The 22955-nt window shown below is 39.5% G+C and overlaps 1 protein-coding gene across 10 annotated transcripts in view; it reads right to left on the bottom strand.

Annotated features, from left to right (window-relative positions):
• The window catches only part of NFIX (nuclear factor I X), a 228392-nt gene extending 206092 nt beyond the window's left edge, over positions 1-22300 (bottom strand). For 5 of the 10 annotated variants that reach the window (XR_011600051.1, XM_070938268.1, XM_070938260.1 and 2 more), the window contains exon 1: positions 22127-22300. Coding sequence is in view for 9 of the 10 variants with exons in the window: in XM_070938268.1 (XP_070794369.1) it covers positions 22127-22153 (27 nt within the window). In the remaining variant the exon portion in view is untranslated. The remainder of the gene's footprint in view (positions 1-22126) is intronic. The other 5 variants (XM_070938258.1, XM_070938261.1, XM_070938263.1 and 2 more) reach the window with 1 other exon arrangement.
• Positions 22301-22955: the final 655 nt, after the last annotated feature.

The raw sequence follows: 22955 nt of genomic DNA, 5'->3' as shown, positions 1-22955 counted from the left end.
AGAGAGAGAGAGAGAGAGAGAGAGAGAGAGAGAGAGAAAGAAAGAAGAAAGAAAGAAAGAAAGAAAGAAAGAAAGAAAGAAAGAAAGAAAGAAAGAAAGAAAGAAAGAAAGAGAGACTGAAGGAAGAAAGTGGCAATGGTATTGCAGCTGCAAAGAGACCTATGGCAGTATTGGAAAAGAAAGAGATTATTGTGATGTAGGTAGCATGGAAAAAAGAAGAACGGGATGACAGATATGCCAGTCTGGATATGAAAAATCTAAGTTTATCCATTAATTCAGTGTATCTCCATATTTGAACATGTTTTAATCAGATTTCCGATAAATCTCAGATACTTCTTTCCCAGTTGGCATCTAGCTGTTGTCACCACAGGAAATTCTGCCTTAACTAGAGATCAGAACTGTAACCAGTCACAGCAGACTGATCGCTCTTCCTGTACCCTACAGCCAAGCATCTGTTCACCAGGTGAGCTTTACAAGGAACAAAACTGTCTATGGATCTTAAATGTCTTTAAGGGCAATGTCCAATTTTTAAAAAAGCTCTCAAAAGCCTTAGAAATGAGAGGGACGGACATGTTTTTCAGATTGTGGGAGGAAAGTGACCACACAATTCTATTTTCTTAGATAGAAGGGAAAAGTACAAACCACATTTGATGAGGCGGGTGGCAAATTAACCAGAGGCAGATGTTAAATTACAAAAGAAACTTGTGTTACTTTTGAGTAAGTGGGCACTGAGGATTGCAGCCTCATTTTCATGTGTATGAATAAATTTTCTCTCCCAATTATTTCTCTTTAAAACCTTATAATTATTAATACAGAGCAGAAAGTTAAAAAGAGATGTTATTGTGGGAACTGAAATACCTTATTAGCAAATCATAATTTTACATTTGTATGAAAAAAAGAAAATAGCACAGTCTCATTAAGTGTTTGCTTTGGGAGCTTTATTCATAGCAATCTAGGGTGAAGGTTGAATGAGGTTGCCAGGTTTTGTGAATGACATTCTAATATTCAAGCTGGTAGAGTGCCACACAAAATCAATATTGTTAATAATTTCTGTTGCAATTCTGATATAAAACAATGTAACTATCATTATCATATTCATCATTCATCATCATCCTCATGTCACATCCCCTTTTTTACAGATGAGGTTATTTATTTATTCATTCATTTGAAGCATTGTTAGGTGGTCATTTTTCCCCTATCCCAAAGAATCAAGTATATGTTTTACCCAAATATGGCAAGTTACATCCAGTTTTGGTCACCACACTATAAAAAAGATGTTGAGACTCTAAAAAGAGTGCAGAGAAGAGCAACCAAGATGTTTAGGGGGCTGGAGGCTAAAACAAACGATGAATGGTTGCAGGAACTGGGCATGGCTAGTCTAGTGAAGAGAAGGACCAGGGGAGACACGATAGCAGTGTTCCAATATTTGAGGGGCTGCCACAGGGAGGAGGGGGTCAACCTGTTTTCCAAAGAACCTGAAGGCCAGACAAGGAATAATGGATGGAAACTGAACAAGGAGAGATTCAACCTGGAAATAAGGAGAAATTTTCTGACAGTGAGAGCAATCAACCAATGGAACAGAAGTTGCCTTCAGAAGTTGTGGGAGTTTCATCACTGGAAGTTTTCAAGAAGAGACTGGACTGAGACAGTGAATATGTAGGAATAAAAGGAGTAGACTTCCTTGATAAGGTTCACATCAAGCTGGGAAGAAGATAGGCCACAGAAAAGAATTAGGCATGCCTATGGAACTACATTTTATTGCAGCAACTCCAATATCCTAAGTATAAATCTGGGGAGAGGCATGTCTTAGAAGCTCTTCTGTATCCTCCTTTCTCCTCTTTACCTTTCTTCAGTCTATAACTTTAAGTCTATCTTTTACAATTTAATGTCACTCTTGGTTGTCACTCCTGTCATTAGACCTTGCGATTTTGAAAATATATAAGCAAATAAGTATGAATCCAGAGTGTAACATCCCATGCCTTCATAGCATGTTTCTTGTTTCTAATTAGCATTCCCACATTCTCTAGAGTTATGTTCTTGAGGATCCATTTTGGAATGAAATTCCAAACATCTACATAAATGTTCTATCAGTTGAAAAATCAAAGTCATTGTTTGATGACAAAATATGAATTAATTAGCCAATATTTCCTTGATTATTGGACTGCTAGATTTGAATCCCACCTTTCTTTCGGAAGCTCAGCTCATCCAGTGAATGCTTCATCAACATTTTTAACACTGATCTCTACCTCCTATCCAGGGGTAAAATCTACTTACCTTCCTTATCGGTTCGGAAGTGCACAGACCGTGTGTGTCACATGTGCACATGCACCTTCTGTGTATGCGCAAAACCTGTGCATGTGCAAAACCTTCTGCGCATGCGCAGAAGGTAAAAAAATTATTTCCTGGTTAAAACCAGGAATTAATGACACCCAGGTGGCAATCGCTACCGGATCACCAACCACAGGGAAAAATCGCTACCGGATCACGTGATCTGGTCCGATCCAGGAGCATTTCACCCCTGATCCTACCAATAATAATAATAATGCTATCCATGGTAGCAGCTATTCAATAATTGAGGGCCCAGGGAACCACTCTGGCTGAATATCACGTTTTTTATGACCTTTAACCTTCTAATGGCTGAAAATAAAAGATGCCAGTTTAAGATAAAATGCTGCTCTTATGAACCATCCCATTTACGCAATCCAAATTTTGAAGTGTCTCACAATAGCAGTCTAAGAGCTGGATAGTACAAATGGTGTACTACATAGTACATTTCATGTCACAATTTGGCTACAGACTTGGACACATTGTGGAATCTACAGAGCCATAATGCCACCACCACAACATATTGCTAGTTATGGGCCTATGACATAGGCCCTATGTTCTCCAGTTTCGATACTGTTTTTTCCTTAGAATCTATCGCCACTTCAGCAATACAAAAAAGAGATCACAAAACCAGGGTTTTGTGGGGTGGGAGGCTGAATTAATACTGTTGATTAAATGCATTTAAAAGTTGCAGAAAGACCAAAAAAGTAGCAGAAACACAAACTGCTGATTTATTTGTTATCAAACTGAGTGTAAACATTTGATAAGGACTCTTTTTTGTGCATGCAACTTCACAAGCAGACATCTACAAGCAGATTTAAAGAAACTGCAACTTTTAAAAGGGGTTAAAAAAATGGGAAGAAGGAAGAAAAGGCAGCTCGGGGTAGTCATGAGATGAACTAATGGAGAAGTAATTACCCTGTTTCCCCCAAAATAAGACATCCCCTGATAATAAGCCCAATCGGGCTTTTGAGCACATGGCAATAAGGCCAAGCGCTTATTCCAGGGTTCAAAAAAAATAAAAAATAAGACAGGGTCTTATTTTCGGGGAAACACAGTAGCTGAAAGGAAAACCGTCCATAGCTTGTCTCATGCTCAGCCCTGACTTGTGGTCAGCAGAGAGGGTGCTCCAGAAAAATAATCCTGCCCTGATGACTCCCTGCCTTCTTCACCCTCAGGTCCCCTGTGCCTTGCAGCTCTGGACATGCTCCGGGCCATCCTGCCAAAGCCAGAAGCCAGGCAGAAACTCAGATCCATGGCTTTGAGTAAGAGACTCCTGAACGCAGCTCATCGGCCTGTGTTTCCTGCTCTGGCAGTTGCTCATATTGGGAGAGGGGCCAAGGAACTCCATTTTCTCTCTGCCTGGCTTTCTCCCTCTTAAAATGGAGCTCACCTTTACAGTATATTTGGCACTTCACAGAGGAAATGCAAAACAGAGATTGAAAGGCAGATGGGGGTTCTATTGCATGCAGTTATCAGCACAGTGGGCAGGAGGGAGAAAAATTTCCTAGACATCTGGGAAATCAAATAGTTAGGACAACGGGACAACCCATATTTTAGCTGCCAAGGTCTGCACTCAGCCAGCCTGGTTGAATGTCCGAAGACTAGACAACCTGATTAGGGAGCAAAATCAGCAGCCAGCTACACAGGGAGAGATCTTTAAAAGTTTCAGATTCAGGATTATGGGGAGAAAAATACTTTCCTTTCCTTTCCTTTCCTTTCCTTTCCTTTCCTTTCCTTCCCTTCCCTTCCCTTCCCTTCCCTTCCCTTCCCTGCTTCCCTTCATTTCCTTATAATTTATCCTTAAATCAGCTTAGCATTTCAACAGAATTTATTGTTTGTTTTAGACAAAATGGCATTTCGTAATCAAAACTAAACCAAAACACAAGGTCATTTTGCTGTGAAATGTGGATTCAAAACAGAAGGTTTTATTTGGACATGACTTGCCAGCAAATTGAAATAAATTATTTCCCATGGAAGCACTAGTTTCAGTGCAAATACATTTCTTTGTGGACTATAATTCAGTATGAAAATGTTCAGCTCATTGACACCAAACTAGTAAAAGACCAAACTAGTCACAAACAGTATTGTGAATGAAAGTGAAACCTTAGTTGTACATACAGTGAGGAGAAATTAAGAAAACAACAAAATATGAATGGATATTTTAATATATATATATATATATATATATATATATATATATATATATATATATATATATATATATATATATTTCTTTTGAAATGTCTTGAATTTTATTTTCTAGCATGTAAAAATGTATTTAGAAAATACTAAACCTGCTTAAAAATATAAGGGAAGTAAATAAAATACTTAGTATAGCAAAAGAAAAAAGTTTGCAAAAAGGGAGGGAGGGAGGGAGGGAGGGAGGGAGGGAGGGAGGAAGGAAGGAAGGAAGGAAGGAAGGAAGGAAGGAAGGAAGGAAGGAAGGAAGGAAGGAGCAAGCAATTTCAGCTTTCACAATTGGTATTTTGTATCAAAACCTGGTTTGCTCAGCAGCGTCTTCTCTTTCCTTTTTGCCAGAAATGCAAAACCGACAAGGCCGAACTAGCACACTTTTTCTGTTAAATCAGTCCTACGATTATTTCACTTCAGAGAAAATCTTGTAGCTATCTTTAGTTCTTTCCACCCCATTTATTCAACTGTTACCATCTTAACATCTCACACTCAATGATATTCTATTGAGAATGAACAGATCAAAAATCAGAAACCTGGGGTCCTGTGTCCAGAATGTATTGGAGTTTATGTGGATTCTAGGTGTGAGAGCTTAGAAAAGCAGTTCCATGCTCCCATGTGCACACATAAAATCAATACAGAATAATTGCTACCGAAGTCATATGTACATTCAACAGAATTGGGCCCATTGCCATGAACAGAGATATATAGGATTGTATGTAACAAAAGTAGAGTTTCAGAAGGAATTGCTGATGCCACAAAATGAAGACCACATATGTCCTAGCAGCCTCTGTGTGGGAGTCAGCATCCTTTCAATTACTTGCAGAGCAAGGCATGGGTCAAACAATGAGGCCTACCTCCATTACCATCTCCATATGGGTATATATCTCCATCCCGCTAAATCCTGCTTTCTGATTGGCTCCAGCAGCCCGCATTACTGCCTCACACTGCAGCATTAGTTGGAGCCACATTGCCGAATCCACAGCTGTAGCCTTCCGGCAGTAAGCCAAAGATGCAACTGCAGAAAGACTATGATGTTCTGCCACTCCTAGAGGCTGAAGCCCACCCCCTTCTTAGCCTCTTGCACCTACTGAGATGGTGCCCATCTCATCAGCCATGCACACAGACATGCTTACAGCTTCCCCGCTCCTTCCCCTTTTCCGCACCACCCACTTTTTGTTGACTGCAGATTGGAAACTAAAAGCAGCCCCTCTCCAAATCCATACTTCTGCCAACACCCTCCCAATATTGCCTCATTTTTCACAAAGAATAGGCACTTATTTCTCTCTCCACCCCCCAAAAAGAGAATGACAAAGTTTCCTGCAAAGTGTTGCCCCTGGAGGTCAGGACATTGGCTCTAAGTGAACGCTGCCAAAACTGGAGCCAAAATGCAAGGGGTGGGAATAGTGAGGAAGATATTCATCAGGAGCCAAAAAGTGGTCAGCAGCAGAAAAGAAAGGAAGGAAGGAAGGAAGGAAAGAAGGAAGGAAGGAAGGGAGAAAGAAAGGAAGGGAGAGAAAGAAAGAAAGAAAGAAAGAGAGAGAGAGACAGAGAGACAGAGAGAGAGAGAGAGAGAGAGAGAGAGAGAGAGAGAGAGAGAGAGAGAGAGAGAAAGAAAGAAAGAAAGAAAGAAAGAAAGAAAGAAAGAAAGAAAGAAAGAAAGAAAGAAAGAAAGAAAGAAAGAAAGAAAAGAGAAAGGATGGCAATGGGGGGCACAATTTAGGGAGCACACTGGCCGTATGGGTTGAAGGAAGGAGACTTTCAGCTCCAAGTAGGGAGAAAATCACAAAGAGAAACAAGGTGTGTATGTGACCAAAACCAGCTGTGTCCATCTTCTTCTTTCTTGAGCAGTGGCCCAAGGCAATCTGGCAGAGCGCAGACAGGCTATCTGGCACATCCAACCCTGTTTTGCACTATCTTGCCACAGAGATTCTTTGTTGCCAATGGGTCTTCTAAATATTAGTGGTATTTGCTGTTCGGACTGACAATACTTTATCTAACATTGAAATTCTAGTTTCACAAACTTTTTGATTTGGTGCTTGTGTGTATCCATACATATTTATATGTGTGCACATATTTTTTTTATCATTGCTATTTTTTTTTCTACTAATATTTGAACAAAAGAGATTAAAGGATGATGTCCATTTTAAAAAGGCTCTGCTGGAAATTGCAAAATACCTGGCTCCAATAAATCTGGGGAAATTTTACAATGATTCCTGCATTTACTATGATGTAAATGCAATGTATCTTTATTTTTTATTTTTACTGAGTGAGAAGCCTGAATATTATTAATTATGACTGTACTAACATAACCAATCTAATTGTGGTAGTAAGATCTCAGTTTAAGGGACTAATGGGAAGAAGAGGTGTCTGTTAAAACAAAAAGTCTGTTAAATTCAAATTGTAAGTGGGATTTTTTCTTAAGTTAATTTTTCATTTTTAGCCAATGGTATAAGGGATTTTTATGCAGAAGCATAAATTCCATAGGCAGATTTTGTCTGCTGCAACTGAAGTCACTAAATTAAGGGTCTGTTAAACCAATGAATTACTCTAGAGGCATACTTGTTATTTTTATTTTTTGTAAATAATGCATCTTGCAAAAAGAAGAATATAATTCCTATTCCTATATCTCTGGTCTCAAAGATCCCCATCCAAGATACAAGTGAAACAATACTTCCTGGACGTCAGAAGAAGAGATCTGCAGGGCAGAGAAATACTAACTTGTTGTCTGATACTTCATTATGTTCTCTGCTCTCGCTGCAAAAAGCAGCACATTTGCTAGCAGGAAGGTTCTCCAAAATCCTGTCATATCCATACCATCCGTAGAGAATGGGAGGGTGATGCCTCCTCTCCAAGAATCTATCAACATTGTGTAGCATAAGTTACAGTTTTCAACAGAGATAAACATTTGATGAAAATCTGGATTTTTAAATAAAAGAATTCCAGGAAATGATACAGAAAATGCAACAAAAATATCCAGATCCTTCATAAATCAAAATGTAACTAAACTTTGCAAGAAATTTCCTTGATTTTTTAAAAAGATAACAACTGCACTTTAAAAAATCAGTTAAAAGAGAATAGTGTTCAATTTTCTCTTGTTTTACTTTTTTAATGATGAACTCTTCCCACCAAATCACAACAACAGAAAAACCTTAGAAAATCTTCAAATGGCATGTTGTTATTTAGAAACTTTACATTAGAAGGAAAAAAAACATGAACGCCTGTTTCTCAAAAATATGTACAATTTGTAAGCTTTACTGTTAACTATACGTATATTTAATGTTTGTCTGCTCAAAACTACCATTGCATTCATTGGACCTGATTTCTTAGTATACCTGCAGAGGATTACAGCCAAATTTTTTCACTTACATTAGAGCAAAACAGATGTATGACTTGCTCATAAGCTAATTTGGACAATATTGAAATTAAAATAAAATTCAAGAATCCAGACCCATCTCTGCTCCAGACAACCTCATGAATCTGAAATAATAATTTGTTCATTTTTACATTTTTTATGCTACTTTCCCTAATATTGATTAAAGACTAATATAAAAATCATATATCCACATTAAAAACAACTCTCACTTCTAAAATGGCAATAACATTAAAAAATCAATAGCAGCCAAAATAGGTTTTTAAAATATCACCCTCTAAGTAGTTCACGTTCACGTAGCCGAGCATTTTTAAAAGATGCTGAATCTGTTGAGAAGACATACTCAAGAATGTTATTTTCTCAAGGACAAGGTACCTAAAGTAATGCCTCACTCATTTATTTTAAAAGTGAGAGATTTTTTAAGTATTTTAAAACATTCAATATAAAAACAACAAAGATCATTTTAAGAGTTGTAATTGGGGGTTAGAGATACAACTCCATGAACTGTCATTCCTTAGTACTGGTGGATTCTATTTATTTACTGTTGGATTTCAGTCAATCAAGTATCTCTATAGGGATGGTGAACAACAAAAGAGCCACCTATTTTAGAAAAAGAATAGGAGGTCTGCATTTCTATTACAATTTCACAAACCTTTTATCAAACTCTGTTGTGTAATTTCCATTCCACTATTTACCAGAATAGGAATTCTTGCCAAGCTAGTTACTTTTGCTGAATTTAAGGCCCCAAATACGGTATATCTCCAGCTTTATATTTCATATAAATGTAGAATTCCTATCACCAAGAAGACCAACAAGCACACGCACATGTACATATTCAAAGACATCAACTTTTGCCATATTTGTGGTTTCTCTGTTCCTATTTATGGTTCCATATTTGCTTTTCCTTTTTTTTATTTATATTATTTGTATTTTTTTAAATATCAGCCATCCAGAGTTACTTGGTGATTGGTCCTCCATATAAATTTAATAAGTTTAATATTTTAAAAAATCACAAATCAAGCCTCCCTGCATGGTTTAAATTCTCTGATAATTTACATGCAACTCCAAGGAGCTGAAAAGTATGGGCTCTCCCTCCTCCCCAGGGTATTCCCAATCCCTCCAAGGGATTTAATCCCACCAAAACTGCCTTCCCATCTGGCTGGAGATCCCACAGACATTCTGGATCTAGTCATTAGATCAGCAAAACTGGGGAACAGAGCAACCTTTCTGCCCAAGCAATCCGCCGCTGCTGCTGCTATCCAAAGGGCCTTTTATGTATCCTTTGAGGATACATTGAAGGCCACACTCCAGAAGTTATAATTAATCCTATTTAAGATTCTGAGAATTTTGTTTTTGATATGTACATCTGTGTCCTGAATCCATACATATCAAAAACAAAATTCTCAGAATCTTAAACAGGATTAATTATAACTTCTGGAGTGTGGCCTTCAATGTATCCTCAAAATTAAGGCAGGAGTAGAAAGATATCCCCAAAGAAAATTGTTTTATGAGGAGAAAAATAAGGTGCTATGAGCTAACAGCAGAAATAAGTCCAATGAGTAGGTTGCTTTGTTGTCGTGTTCAGTCTAGAAGTCCATACCTCAGCCCATTGCTGTGTGCATAAGGATGAGTATACATAGGTACATACACACATCTTTTATTCATTAGAGGAAGGTATTGTGCTCCTGAATTCAAACCAGGTCCTTTGCACTTATAACCAATATTTCTATTTATACATAATGATTTTAGGCTTGAAGTCTGTCACAACAGCTGGGGTTATGTGATCATTCTTCTTTATAAGCCCACTTGATAGATTAAGTCTTCAAGTAGAATCCTGCTATTCTTCATCCAAAAACACAGCACAATCCAACAGAAAAGTGAGGCCTGAGTTTCAAATTTTTAAAATTCAGGACAAACTGGTTAAATGTCGGTCTCCATTTCCAAACTGTAAAATGGGAATAAGGGAAATCTACTTCACTGTCAAAACAATTGAAAGAGAGGGCTGAGTCGGTCCAGCTGGAGCTCTGGAATCAGAAGAGCTGTTAACAAATACATCTATCAAAGATCCTCTTCCTTTGTCAACTACGGAATACTCCGAGTGTGCCACTAATTAGAGAAGAGGGATCATTCTCCCAAACAAGCCCATGTGCTGCACTGCCTTAATTATCAGCCAACAGTTTTAGCTGCAGCTTTAAATTACTTCCACACAATGCTCCTCCACCCACCCAGATGCAGACTCTGTCCTAAACTCGCCAGATAAATGCCAGGAATGGATAAAGCAAGGACTGGCAAAAAGTAACAGTGGCTTCACTTTCTTTGAGTGGGAAGATCCAATCCCAGACATCTATACATCACTCTGTATCTCTAAGGTGTGCAGGTACAACTTCCATAGTAGACAAAGAGGTACTAGTAAGAAACCAATGCTATGCATTCCTTTCAATCGACTTGCTTCCTCATAGATTGGGTTTCTTGGGCATCAACAGAACATGCAGTAGAAACAAGACCTGTTTGAACAGGATGCAATATCAGAAAAAGATACATGCTGACATTGGAGGGAAGAAATACATCACAAAATCATTAAACATTAGTTCTACAATGTGCTTAGATTCAATAACAATGTTTGTGGTAGAGGCAGCATCTTTGAGTAAAATTGTATTCATGTAGTATTAACCTCAATTGTTTGTCAAATATTTTATTTCTCAAAACATTTTCTGTTCACTGGAGTTAGTCGTGCAACACACACACACAGTCTTTCTACGAAGACATAAATATAGATGGATATATAGTAGGTACATGCCAATTAATAATGTAATTGAATAAATAAATACAGAATACCATAATCATTTACTTGAAAGACTATTATTTCAATATATTTCCTAATATTAATCACTTTTTGGATTTCTAAAGTATTTTCACTGAGGAGAATAAATATAAGAGTTTTTCAGAGTGCAAATATATATCCATTCCATATTTGGAAGAAAAATGACTCAGAAAATGCCTTCCTATTATTTTATACCATAAAATAGTGAATGTTTTCTGTATATTTTTATTGTTTTGATTTTATCATACATTGAATTAAACCTGATTATTCTAACAAAAATTAGACATTCATGAAGTCTCAGGAGATTTACAAAAATTTAAATGAGTAAAGATTCTGCTAGGAGCAGATTATAAATATATAGCTATCAACAGCTTTCCAGTTTCAGCTATTAGTGCACTTTGAGTTTTTGAATATTTGCTAAGCAATGGGTATGAAGTGGGGGTGATGGGTGGATCAGTCTTAAAAAATAAAAAATAAAAATTCCATTTTCTCCTGAGGGAATCTTATTAAGAAAGTCTCCACTATCGCCATAATATAAATCCTTTAACTGTTTTTGTTTCCTCTTTGTAGTTACTTTAATTAAACTTTTTAAAAAGAAAATCTTAAGCGATTAACAATTATAAGTACACTTTGAATATGTAGAATTATGCCAGAAATATTCTTTTCTCCTAAATGGAATCCTGTTGGTCTTGTGTAAAAGTGATGCAAAAAGAATTTTTAGAAAAGAAAGTAAAAGTTGACAATGTGTCTCATGCATTTTCATTGCACCGTATGAGTTGGCAAAAAATTATTTTCCCAGGATAAGACCTAGCACCATGGATCTTGCTCATCCACCATCCATTCTTATCTGTGACTTTCTGCTGCTATCTGTGACTACAGCACAACAGAACCATGTCTGTGCCCAATCTCAAACCAATAAATGCTAAAGGGCTATTCATTCTTTCAGCGGTGAGCAACTAACAGAGGTCCTTAGGTCTCCTCAACACAAAACCCTCACCCAATAGGAAAGAATAGTTTTCCAAATCAAGAATCACAGAATGAATCCCAGGCATCTCCAGCCTAGGCCATCCAAAAGCTCTGCCTGAAATTGCTACAGAACGTAAGCCGGACTGGGAATAGCTGAAGTTTTTTGGTAAACCAATCTTTCCCAAGACCTTGAATGGATTAGAATCTAGACTATAAGTTCCAGTCTTTCCAATGAACATAAGCAATAATCAGGCAGAAGTTATTGCAATAACCAACATCCTATTGGCATGGCAGCCTAGAGAAGGTGGCACCTTATGCAGCCTAATGAAACTAAAACCTTGTCCTTCACAGGGAGTGTTGCAGTGCTGGGTTGCTACCGGTTCGCCCTGGATCAGGCGAACTGGTAGCAACGGCGGCGGGAGGCTCTGCCCACCCGCCTGGACGTCTCTGCGCATGTGCAGAAGCATTGCACAAACGTGCAAGTGCCCATGAGCAAACCGGTAGCGGCCAAAACTGAAACCCACTACTGGAGTGTTGCCATTGGCAGCTCCCTGTCTATTTCATTGCAGAAGAGGGCACTGGCACTACAGCTACTGGCGTATTAAATGGAGTTATGAGGTTCATAGTTCAAGACATTCAAAGAGCCCCAGATTAGAAAAGGTCTATAGTAAACATTAAGCTGGATGAACCAATGACCTGAGTCAAGAAAAACCATACCATGTCAAGAAAAAAAGTCACCTTTAACTTATCTAATCATTGGTAAACACTGATGCTAGAAAACAGAAAACTTTAAATGTGATTTTTGGTCAAAATTAGCAGGCTATAGATAAAAATGTTGCTTTTCAGAAATTATGATTTTTCAAAGTGTTCAGGGCTGATTTCATTTTAAAAGTGTACTACTGTGTTCTCTAAAGTTATTATATTTTTATTATGCCACTTCTCCCTCCCCACTTTCTTTTTCTGGCCAGCTTGCCTAACAGACTCTCAGCCACATTAAATGGTATCCAATATATGAACACACAGACACATACAGTGTCACACTTCGAGGATCCAAAGAATTAAATCAGGAGATACGAAGAATTCTGTGGCTGTAATAAACAAACAATTAGCCCCTTTCTTTATCCCAGATTAAATCCATCCCAAACACCCAGAAAGTGAAATAAATCAGTTGAAATCCTAGAGACATCTTCTCCACAGTTACCCAAATATTAAGATTAGACATACCCAAGTCCCATGTTGACGAACCTATGGCACGCGTGCCAGAGGTGGCACGCAGCACCCTCTCTGTGGGCACATGAGCCATCGACCCAGTTCTGCTCTGCTGTGCATGCACTTGCGCCACCCACCGGCCAGCCAGTCTTCGGATCTGTGCCACGCATGTATGGGGGCAGGGCATTTGCAGGGCGTGCATGCATGTGGGGGCAGCAGGGCGTATGCAGGGGCATATGCAGGGATGGGGCACATGCGCGGAGGCTGCGAGCGCATTGCATTTTGGGGGTTCAGGCTGCAAGCTTTGGCCACTCGGCCCAGAAAAGGCTAGCCATCACTGCCCCAGCCCATGTGCACAAATGTTATGCTATTAATTTTGGGTCCTGAACTTTCTCACTGGGAGTCAGGAAGAAGCACTGTGTATTTTGTTGTATCAAAAGTTGTCTAATAAAGGGCAACAATTACAATAATTTTGGAGATACACTCTCTTTCAAGGCCCTGATTTATATCTTGTCTTGGTATTGAGGCGGAAACTCCTAAAACAGGAGGGTTCATCGTCCCCCTGATGATGGCAGCATATGGAAAAGTAATAAATAATGGATGAAGGCTGCAGACTTAAGAATGGTTTCCTCCTTCCCCAATGTATCCAGCCACATTTTCTCTTGGCAAACTTCAGTATGGTACAATTTAGACAGACGGGTGGAAAGAGAGCAAGCCACTCTATTTCTCCCCACATCGCTGTGAGACTCCAAAACTTGAGGCAATCAAGAAACTACTTACTTGAAGATCACCAAACTTTGTTTTTGGAATAAAGGTTGGAAAAAAAGAAAATACACACAAGAGAAGTTTGAGAATAATAGAAACATGGAATGTCAAGAAGACAATATGATATCCAACCAAACTGTCACTTTGACGCAAGAAATTGTTAGTTAAACAAATTGACAGGATGTGGATTTAATGAAGATTACTTGGGGCTGGGATAAGCAGAAAGCTTCTTGCCATATTTGCTACACACTTGGGAATATGACCTCATGCTGCATAAATGAGTTATTTGGAGAATCAGTGCTTGAGTAAACAAGTCTCCATCCATAGATTTTAGGCATATGGAGTAGCATTCTGCCTGCCAGAGCCAATACCAATTCTCTGGAAGCTGCTCTAAAAAACAGGATCCATCCATAAAAATACATAAGAAGTTCCTTATTGCACCAGGACTGCAACCAACCATGACAGAAAAGGCAACGCAATACTTTACAATAAAAAATGTGTATAGCAAGCATATAGTCAGGGTTTATACACAGATGCCTGGGACCAAAGCACCAGAAGACTGGACAAGAAGCAACAGATGGAAACTAATCAAGGAAAGAACCAACTTAGAACTAAGGAGAAATTTCTTAATAGTGAAAAAAATTAAGCAGTGGAACAGCTTGCCTTTAGAAGTTGTGGGTGCTTCACCATGGGAGGTTTTTAAGAAGAGATTGGACAGCCATTTGTCCAGAATGGTACAGGGTCTCCTGCTTGTGCAGGGGGTTGGACTAGAAGACCTCCAAGGTCCCTTCCAATTCCGTCATTCTGTTAATTTCTGTTAATGTACAGGGATGTAAAGAACTACAAGGATGAACAGTTTTTCTATGTTTAGGAGCAGCACTCTTTTATCCTCCACGTAGAAGGCTGCAGTAGACAGGAACCCTATCATGCACATATGTACATAGTTCTTTTAGCTACATAAAAATAGGGGGAAATGCCACCATAAATTTTCACTTCATGGATATATTAAGTGTGCATGGATGCTTTTTGTATACACATCTCTTACTTCATCTAGAGATATTCTACTAAAACCTTGAATATGTTTCAAATTGTGTAAGGGATGAATTGTGATAATTTTTGTTTATATTAAACAGCAAAGACCCATGAAAAATATAGCAAGTAGGGTTTATTGTAGTATGTACAAGAAGAGTCATAGACAACATTGGAACTACACAGCCAGAAAACCCTGGTTTTTGGACCTTCACATTTGCTTTTCTCCCACAGCTTGCACCAAACTTGATTTGTGTCATAAAGGCCCCAAGTACTGTAAACATATATTACTGAGTATTCAAATATATTTCACATTTTCTAAAAATTGCACAATTATGTACATTGTTCATCAGCCATGTACACTGCAATGTTAACTGCACACTGATTTATTATCTATGTGTAGCCCAAAAGATGTAACTCTTTCCTCCAAAACTTCAGGTGCTGAGTTTTGATAGTGAAAATACAGGTGGAGAGTCCAAACAGGAACTTTGAAGACAAAATATTTAACAATGGAGGTAGAAATGTAAACAGAGAATTTTCTGTAAAAAATATTCCTTTGAAATTACTGAAATTTATTATACAAAAATGAAAATCTATTTAAAATTATGAAGCCTTGGTTGATCACTGAAATAAAAAGAAGTTGTTTACAGTTTACAATTAACTATCTATTGATATCCCCAAACTGTGAATGTTTATAAATATCTTAATGAATTGTTTGTAAACTCACCTGAATGCTCGTCTCAACACTGTATAAATGTTTATTTATAGGCTCCCTAATTTCAGACTCTTTACTGCTTAGTGTATTGTTCTATTTTGCTTTATATTTGTGTGCATCTTGATACTTTCAATGTTCCCTAAGGGAAAAGTCTTTGTAAACCACAACATAAATTCATAAATTTTGAATCTTTTCTCATATCTATCTATATCTATATCTATATTTTTCAGCAGGACCTTTAGCAAAACTCTCTGTGAGAAGTTACACAAGTGACAAAAATTCATGGGTTACCAAGACAGTATAAAAATTATCCTTAGACATGTAACGCACCCAAAGAATTGAGGGAAAGGAAAACATTTCCATTTCAGATTACAATACAACCATTTTCTACATTTGGTCAGACTCCACCAGAACATTACATGGCCTCGAACTGTAAAAAGCATTTTAAAAGTGATTGTTCAGAGCTCTTTCAAGCAGGGTTTCCAGATACAAGAAACAAAAAGCGAATAAAAGCACCCAGAATCTATCCAGAAGTTACAAAAGTAAAGCAACAACTGCATTTTCAGGAATTTAAGATCTATATGTTTCCATATTTTCTATAGTAGTCTAATGAAGGCCTTTCTGATATTCAACTACAGATAGCCTGAGAAATGAATAGGCCATAAAATCTTAAAACTTTTATATTGCACGAATAAGAACCAAGGAAAGTAATCAGCTGGAGAATATTAACTCATTTGTTTCCAGTGTTGAAGTCCCTTGCTGGCAAACAAATCCTGTCTTTTTTCCCCTAAAAGTTGGGGAGGTAGGTAGAGAGAAAGAGGAGTTAATTTTACTGTATGTCAGTTTTTAGCAGTGACATACAGAGATAGTGGTGAGCAAATGCCAGTATATGTTAGCTTTACGTGTTTGATGTGGAACACTTTTCAATATATTTTGTAGGTACATATCCTGGGTTTCTAAGGGCTTAAATTAAGCAGACTACAAATATGACTATCACTGCAATTTTATGCATGTATCCTCAAAAATTCAGTGGACTTATTTTGAGGTATGGCTACAAAATTGCAGTGTAAATGTATAAAATACAATTCAAAGAAAATGTATATAAAAGGTAATTATGATTGAAGCATATAACTTTCCACCTGATTCTGTATTTCACAAACAATTCTTACGTGCTTCAGTTATTCATGGATAACATTGTGTGTTTCTTACACTATCTATAAATACAACCAATGTGTGCCTTATTTTTAATGTGTTGATATCTGCATAAAAAATAGGAATGCATACATAAAATAACACTTAAAATATATAATACACATACCCAGATCATTTTAGGAATTTGCACAGAGATGTTAGTTGTCAAGTTTCGAGGTCGTCTCAAATAAACCTGCATTTACTCTAGTGCTGACATTAGTATTATTAAAGGACAAAGAAAACTGGCTGAAAATTTCTCAGTATTGTTTCTGAAACCCTTTATCCTAAGTATGAAATATTTGTGGACCGGCACCCGTCCAGATAGTTCTACAATACTGTAGTGAGATAAGCTTGTACGATACTTAAGATTGCCAAAACTTTGAAATACCATCAGAAAGATGTGCCATAATATTAACTGCAAGCAGGTTTTGAAGATCAGCTGTGCATATCTTTCAGGCTGTCTACAGCAACTGCTTTAAGTGGCAATGATTTGGGGCTAACCCTGCAAACTGTAGACATGTTGCCAAGTACTCTGCCATACAATACTCAATAAGTATTTGCCCAAGCCAGCGTTATATCTATGCAGGTTGTAGTTACAGAGAAAAAGTTTCATGGTCAACAGGCAACATAACATAAGCATATAAACATGTAATATATATCTTATCAGACTAACTCCCCAACTACTCATTCTGATTTTTAAAATGGTAATCTTGAGCCCCATTCAAGAGTGTTTTTTAATGAAAACAAGAGAGCACATATTATAATTTTAGATGTTTTTAAAAAGCACAATATGCAGGCCCAATTCCTACCCATTCACATTCCTTTGCTAAATACACACCAACCGTAAAATTCTTGCTACATACACACACACACACACACACACACACAATGGTTGATCCTATCTCCACAACCTACTTTGATGTTCCTAGCAATCTGATATACATGCAGAACTAAAATTTCAACTATTTTTCCTTAACAGACCACAGTCTTCTTAAAAGAATACAAAAGAGATCAAGTTTAATGCCAAAGTACAGTGAAAGTGTCAGAGTCCAACATTTTACCACAGAATAAATGAACCATTTCCACAATGATGGTCACTTCAAGAAGTGGCTCCTAGCACGCAACACCACCACATAAGACTGATTGCCTGAGACACTAGGGCAAGTCAAGACTGTGGAACCAAAGTTGTCATTTAACAGAATTAGAATCAGATCCTGTTGAGTATAAAATAGAGTTATATTTAATCTGAGAGGAAAGAATCAAGTTTAATATTAACCTGTTCTGGTTGGAGACCTGCAAACTGATAGAACACTAAACAGAAAAAGTGGGTGCCACACAGGAGGATGGAGAAAAGGAAAAGCAATTTGGATAGTAATCACAAATCCAAGCTACAGAAACAGAGTACCAGGCCTAAGAACTGTAGTAGCAACAACAAAATAATGTAGTTCAAAGAGTGAAGAGGAAAATGCTTCCGTTATCTACTGAGGGCATTTGCCACAGATGAAGCCAGGTTTGTTCAATTCACCAGATACAAATAAAAGGCAACTCTTTGCAAGAATACAAGGTTTTCCTTCTCAGAAGCAGGAATGAAACTAGACTCTACTTTGGCATCAACCCAAAGGCAAGACAAAAACAAAGAATTGAACACCAAGCCACATAAGGTTTCCAAAAACACCCCCTGAAACCTGCCATGAGCACTGACTTTGCAGGCTATATAGGCAGGCACTTTCTTATCTATTGATGTTGACCATCTTTATAAAGTAGCACAATATAAAGGCTACGTCTACCACAAAAATATGTATCTTCCCTTAAATTAAGACCTATTAGGATAATAGGTTTTAACCTGTGATTGATTTTCAGACCTTTCTTCCCAGAATATTGTTTTTCCCATGTAGGACTTTTATATATGTTTAAACACTATAGCTAAATAGTATCTAAAACTGAGTGTGCCAAACAGAAAAAAAGCCCACATCAAATTATTTAATAAACTAATAATAGTTTATTAAAAAATAAAAATCCTCAAAAACGGTCACATTAAAAAAAAACCCTCAAATTGATAAACTGAATAAAAGACGCCAAGCTGATGTTTAGAAGTAAAAATATGAATACACCAAATTACTATCAAGTTAGATGCTCAGGATTGTATCTCTGTCTTTCAGCAGAGATAATTTTTTAAACTTAAAAAAAAAGTAATCTGTAAAGACAGTTATAAACTTCTAACTCATTTCCTATATTGCAAGCTTTTTAAATACCAACTTATTTGACAATATTTTGTTACTATAAAATGGTATTTTATTATTCACATACTAATTCACATGAAATTTAGGAATACCTTTATCTTAAGTTGTATTTGTTTGATTGTTATATTCAGTGTATATAGCTGAATTTGGGCAGCTAACAACAATAAAAACCCATCAGAAAAACACCAAAAAGTGTTTAGTTCTAATAGATCTACCATTAGAAATATTCGGCTAAAGCAAATAAAATCTGTATTACTTGTGCTGTTAAATATTCTATAATTGAAAGGACAAACATAAAATGTTTGTATAAATATGTATAAAACAGTACAAAAAGATTTCTGCATTTCAAGTCACTACAAGGAAGACCATGCATGCAGTATATAGTTATTCATCTGTGTATGTTATGTGCGTGTACATAGAAATATGGGGAATGTATTACATATACTCAAATATGTGTATTATGAACACAATGTGCAGAACGTTGACAGACCGCAAACACTGACAACCAGCCCGTCAAATTTCAGCCTTACAAAATTTTAAAAACTATACTTCATCTGTAGTACAACTGCTGCGAGGAACAGGGATACTTATAACAACAAATGTCAACTGCTGCTAAAATCCCAAGAAACTTTACTGGTACAATAACTGCTCCACTTTTCAAAACTGATATTCTCCTCCATTTCACTATTCAGTAAGAATGAGACAATATTTTTCCTCGCTCATCACACTGATTTTTCCTTCTCTCTGTGCAAGAGAGATTGTCAGCCATCCTCATCAAATTGATCACAAAATCAGCAGAGAAAAAAGTAAACTTTCAGAGCGATCGCCATCTAATCCACACGGCTCCCTGTCTGGGTCCCTGGGAAGACGGGAGGAATCCTTTTTCCGCTCCCCACCCTCACCCGCGAGAGCTCGCGCAAGCACAGCACCTCGAGCACGACAAAGCTGCGTCCAGGTCCGCACCTTGGACGGGCTGCCCGGGGCTGGCGCTGACAGGAGAGCCAAGGGGCCACCAATTCTTTCAACTGTCCTAACGCTTCAACCTCACCCTCCGGCACACGGATCTAAAAAGAAGAAGAAGCGGGGAGGGGGACGGCTACTCCTTCTTGCCCCATGTACCCTTAACCTTCCTCATAAGCAGGCAGTATTTTCAGAGACAGTCTGAGGCGCTGGAAAAAAAAAACCCTTCTTCATTTTAATGTTAAAAGGGGCAAACCATGTATGTGTGAATGGCCTGCAGTTGCTGGCGAAGCTAGAGAGGGGGTGGTGTGTGTGTGTGTGTGTGTGTGTGTGTGTGTGTGTGTGTGTCCAGGGAGAACAATTGTAGCATGCTCCACTCGTGCTGAGAAGATCGTTTGGAGTTGACTTTTCGCCCACTCGGGAGACAACCTCCGCGGTGCCCGCCTTTTTCCTCTCGCCTTTCGAGGAACCAGGCACGTTGCGCGCAAAGAGGCGCTGTGGCCCCTGACGCGTCTCCCCGCCTGCTTCCTCCCGCGCCTCACCACCTATCCATTATCTGCCAAATTCCCCGCGGAGAGGGAGCCCAGAAAACAGCCTCGTGAGTCCCAGCGTTGCCGACAGAAAAGAGGGAATTGTGGAGGGCAGGCCGTGCCGGCTGATGGGGAAAGGTGATCACAAAAATTGGGCCAACTGGTCGGCAAGCAGCGTCATAGTCTGCTGGTCCGATCCGATTCCGGGGACGTTGGAGAGTGGAAATGGGGAGGCTACTCTAGAGCGTTCGGAATCTCGGAGCTATACGGTTTCTTTATCGTTTGAACTCTTCCCTCCCCACCGCCGCAAATCTTGTCTTCACACTGTGTCTTAGTGCACCCCAGCCAGTAAATGTGTTGGCTCCAGAAAGCGCCACCTTTATATCCGAATTATAACAATGTTCGACAGAGATTTATTTCTCGCCACAGGCACCCTATCTCGCCCTCTCCCAAGCGCGGAGAGCTCCACAGCGCTCCGCAAGTCCCTGCGGGAACTCTGACCTCGGCGGAAGGTTAGAATACTTGGTTGCCTCGAATCCACCTTTTTTGCTCTATGTAGAAAGGCAGAAAGCCTACTCCGCCGCCAGGCCCGAGACCACGCAGGGCAAAAACCAGAGAGGATCCCCTAAATGAGGCCTCCCCTCTTCAAAAGGGGGTGTCTGGCTGCTCCTACTTTAGACCTGAAAAGGCGCCAATTTTTAAAATATATACAAACGTACCAAACTTGTATGCAAAAAGAAACCCCGTTGTCTACCTGAGACTATCCTGCAAGGTGGTGGAAAGAAGCTGTGATGGAAAGAAGCCATTATTTTAAAATAGAAAAAAATAATGTTTATTGTAAAAAGTCTCTAACTTTCGTCAGACAGGCTCTGGAGGGGAGGCAGAAAAGGGGAGAAAACCTCTTTAAAACTGAGGCTAAAACCAACCTCGCCAAAAATATTATCCCGGGTAGCGCACCGCCTTTGGCTGGAATCCCCTCCCAGCGCAAAGTGCCCCCCTCCTTTCCTTAATCCCTTTCCTTTCCCCAGAAGACCCGGTGCCCACCCAGGACAACCAGTGATGTGCAACTTCAGTTCTGCAAGAGCGGAAAGCAGCAAACGTTAAAACTGTTCCTGAACTTTAGAAACTTTGCCAGCCCGTCAAAATACCCCCACCCATCTCCCCCTCAACGCAACAACCTCGGCTTTCTCTCTCCCACCCCCATCTCTCCAGCCATAGTCTCAGCTGCGCCATCGGTAACTCAGCCTAGTTTTCTACTAGCTCTTCTTCACCCCCACCCCACCCCCGCCGTTAATTTTTTTAAAATAAATTTGGGGGAAGCGCCATTTTCTGATCTCCTAAACCCGTGTGCAGTGAATATAACAAAGAGCTTGGAAAGATGCCATCTCTCTCTTTCCTCTCTCTCCCTCTCTCCCCCCAACTTCCCTCCCTCTCCCTGCTCTCTGCAAAGGAAAAGACGCGAGGAATTCTTTCTTCCCCAGCAAAACCACGCAAGGCGACAGAAATAACCCTCAAACCAGCGGCGGAGGCAAGACTGGCAGCGGCGGCAACGGCAGCAGCAACAACACAGGACAAATAAACGAGCGAGCGAGCGCACTCAGAAGGCAAAAGGAAAAGGGGGGGGAGGAAGAGAGAGAGCGAGAGCGAAATAAAAAGCGAAGCAAAACACAAACAGAAACCACAAAAGAGTTTTGAGGGTGTCCCGTAAGGGAACAACCCCGCAGGAAAGGCGCGCTCACCCCCTCCCCGCGCCCGCCGCCGCCGCCGCCCTCCCCCGCCAGGCCATCGCCGAGCTCAGCAAGTTGTTACCTGGGTCAGGCAGTACGGGGAGTACATGGTTACTTTTGGACTTTGCTTTTGCGGGATTGTGTTCACAAGGCGAGCAGCTGCATAACTCGGGCTGCTGTGGCTCCTTCTCGCGGTGCCTCTACTCCATGCTGGTCTGTAACCCCGCCTTGGAGCTCTGAAAGTGAAAGTTTAGACAAAGTTTGGAACGGAGAACACTTTTGCCTTGAAAAAAAATGTTCAGCCTTTGAGCTCCCTCCCACTCATCCCCCTCCCACCCATGCACGCACACACACACACACACACACACACACACACACACACACACAAAGCATTCAGAAACTCTTCTCGCTTGCTAGCAAGTTTTAGATTCCTTTGAAGCCGATATTAATAATCTCCAAAGACGAAGAATGCCTTCTAGCCAGGATCTCTCCCCACGCACACGAACACACACACACCGCCCACCTCTTCCCTTGGTGGGGAATTCTGAGCTAGAGGGGGGGCGATGAGGGAGGCTAACGGACGCATTTTTAAAAACGGGGAAGAAGAACAAGACGCCGCCGGTAGAAGCTTGAGGCATTAGCCCGATTTAAGATATTGATTTTCACTGGGCATCAAAATGCCACCCCATACATCAGTGGGGCGAAGGTGATGCCAGTCAGTTGTGCTGAAAGTCACTCGCGCTCTGTATGACATTCCAAGGGACGGGCAGGCGCCCAACCTGCATGTTCCCCGTCCCGTCCCCGTCCCCCACCTTTCCTGCAGCCCCGGCTACATGAAGGAAAACCCCTTTCCTAAATCTCGAGGGTGGCTTCTCCGAACCGAAGTCGGTCCCAGGCGAAATGGGAGAACT

Source organism: Pituophis catenifer, unplaced genomic scaffold, assembly GCF_029215685.1.
Source record: "Pituophis catenifer annectens isolate HBS135680 unplaced genomic scaffold, rPitCat1.0.hap2 SCAF_2, whole genome shotgun sequence".
In the NCBI taxonomy this organism is placed as follows: domain Eukaryota; kingdom Metazoa; phylum Chordata; class Lepidosauria; order Squamata; family Colubridae; genus Pituophis; species Pituophis catenifer.
Note: the sequence above shows the minus strand (reverse complement) of the source record. Positions and strands in the feature narration are given on the sequence as shown.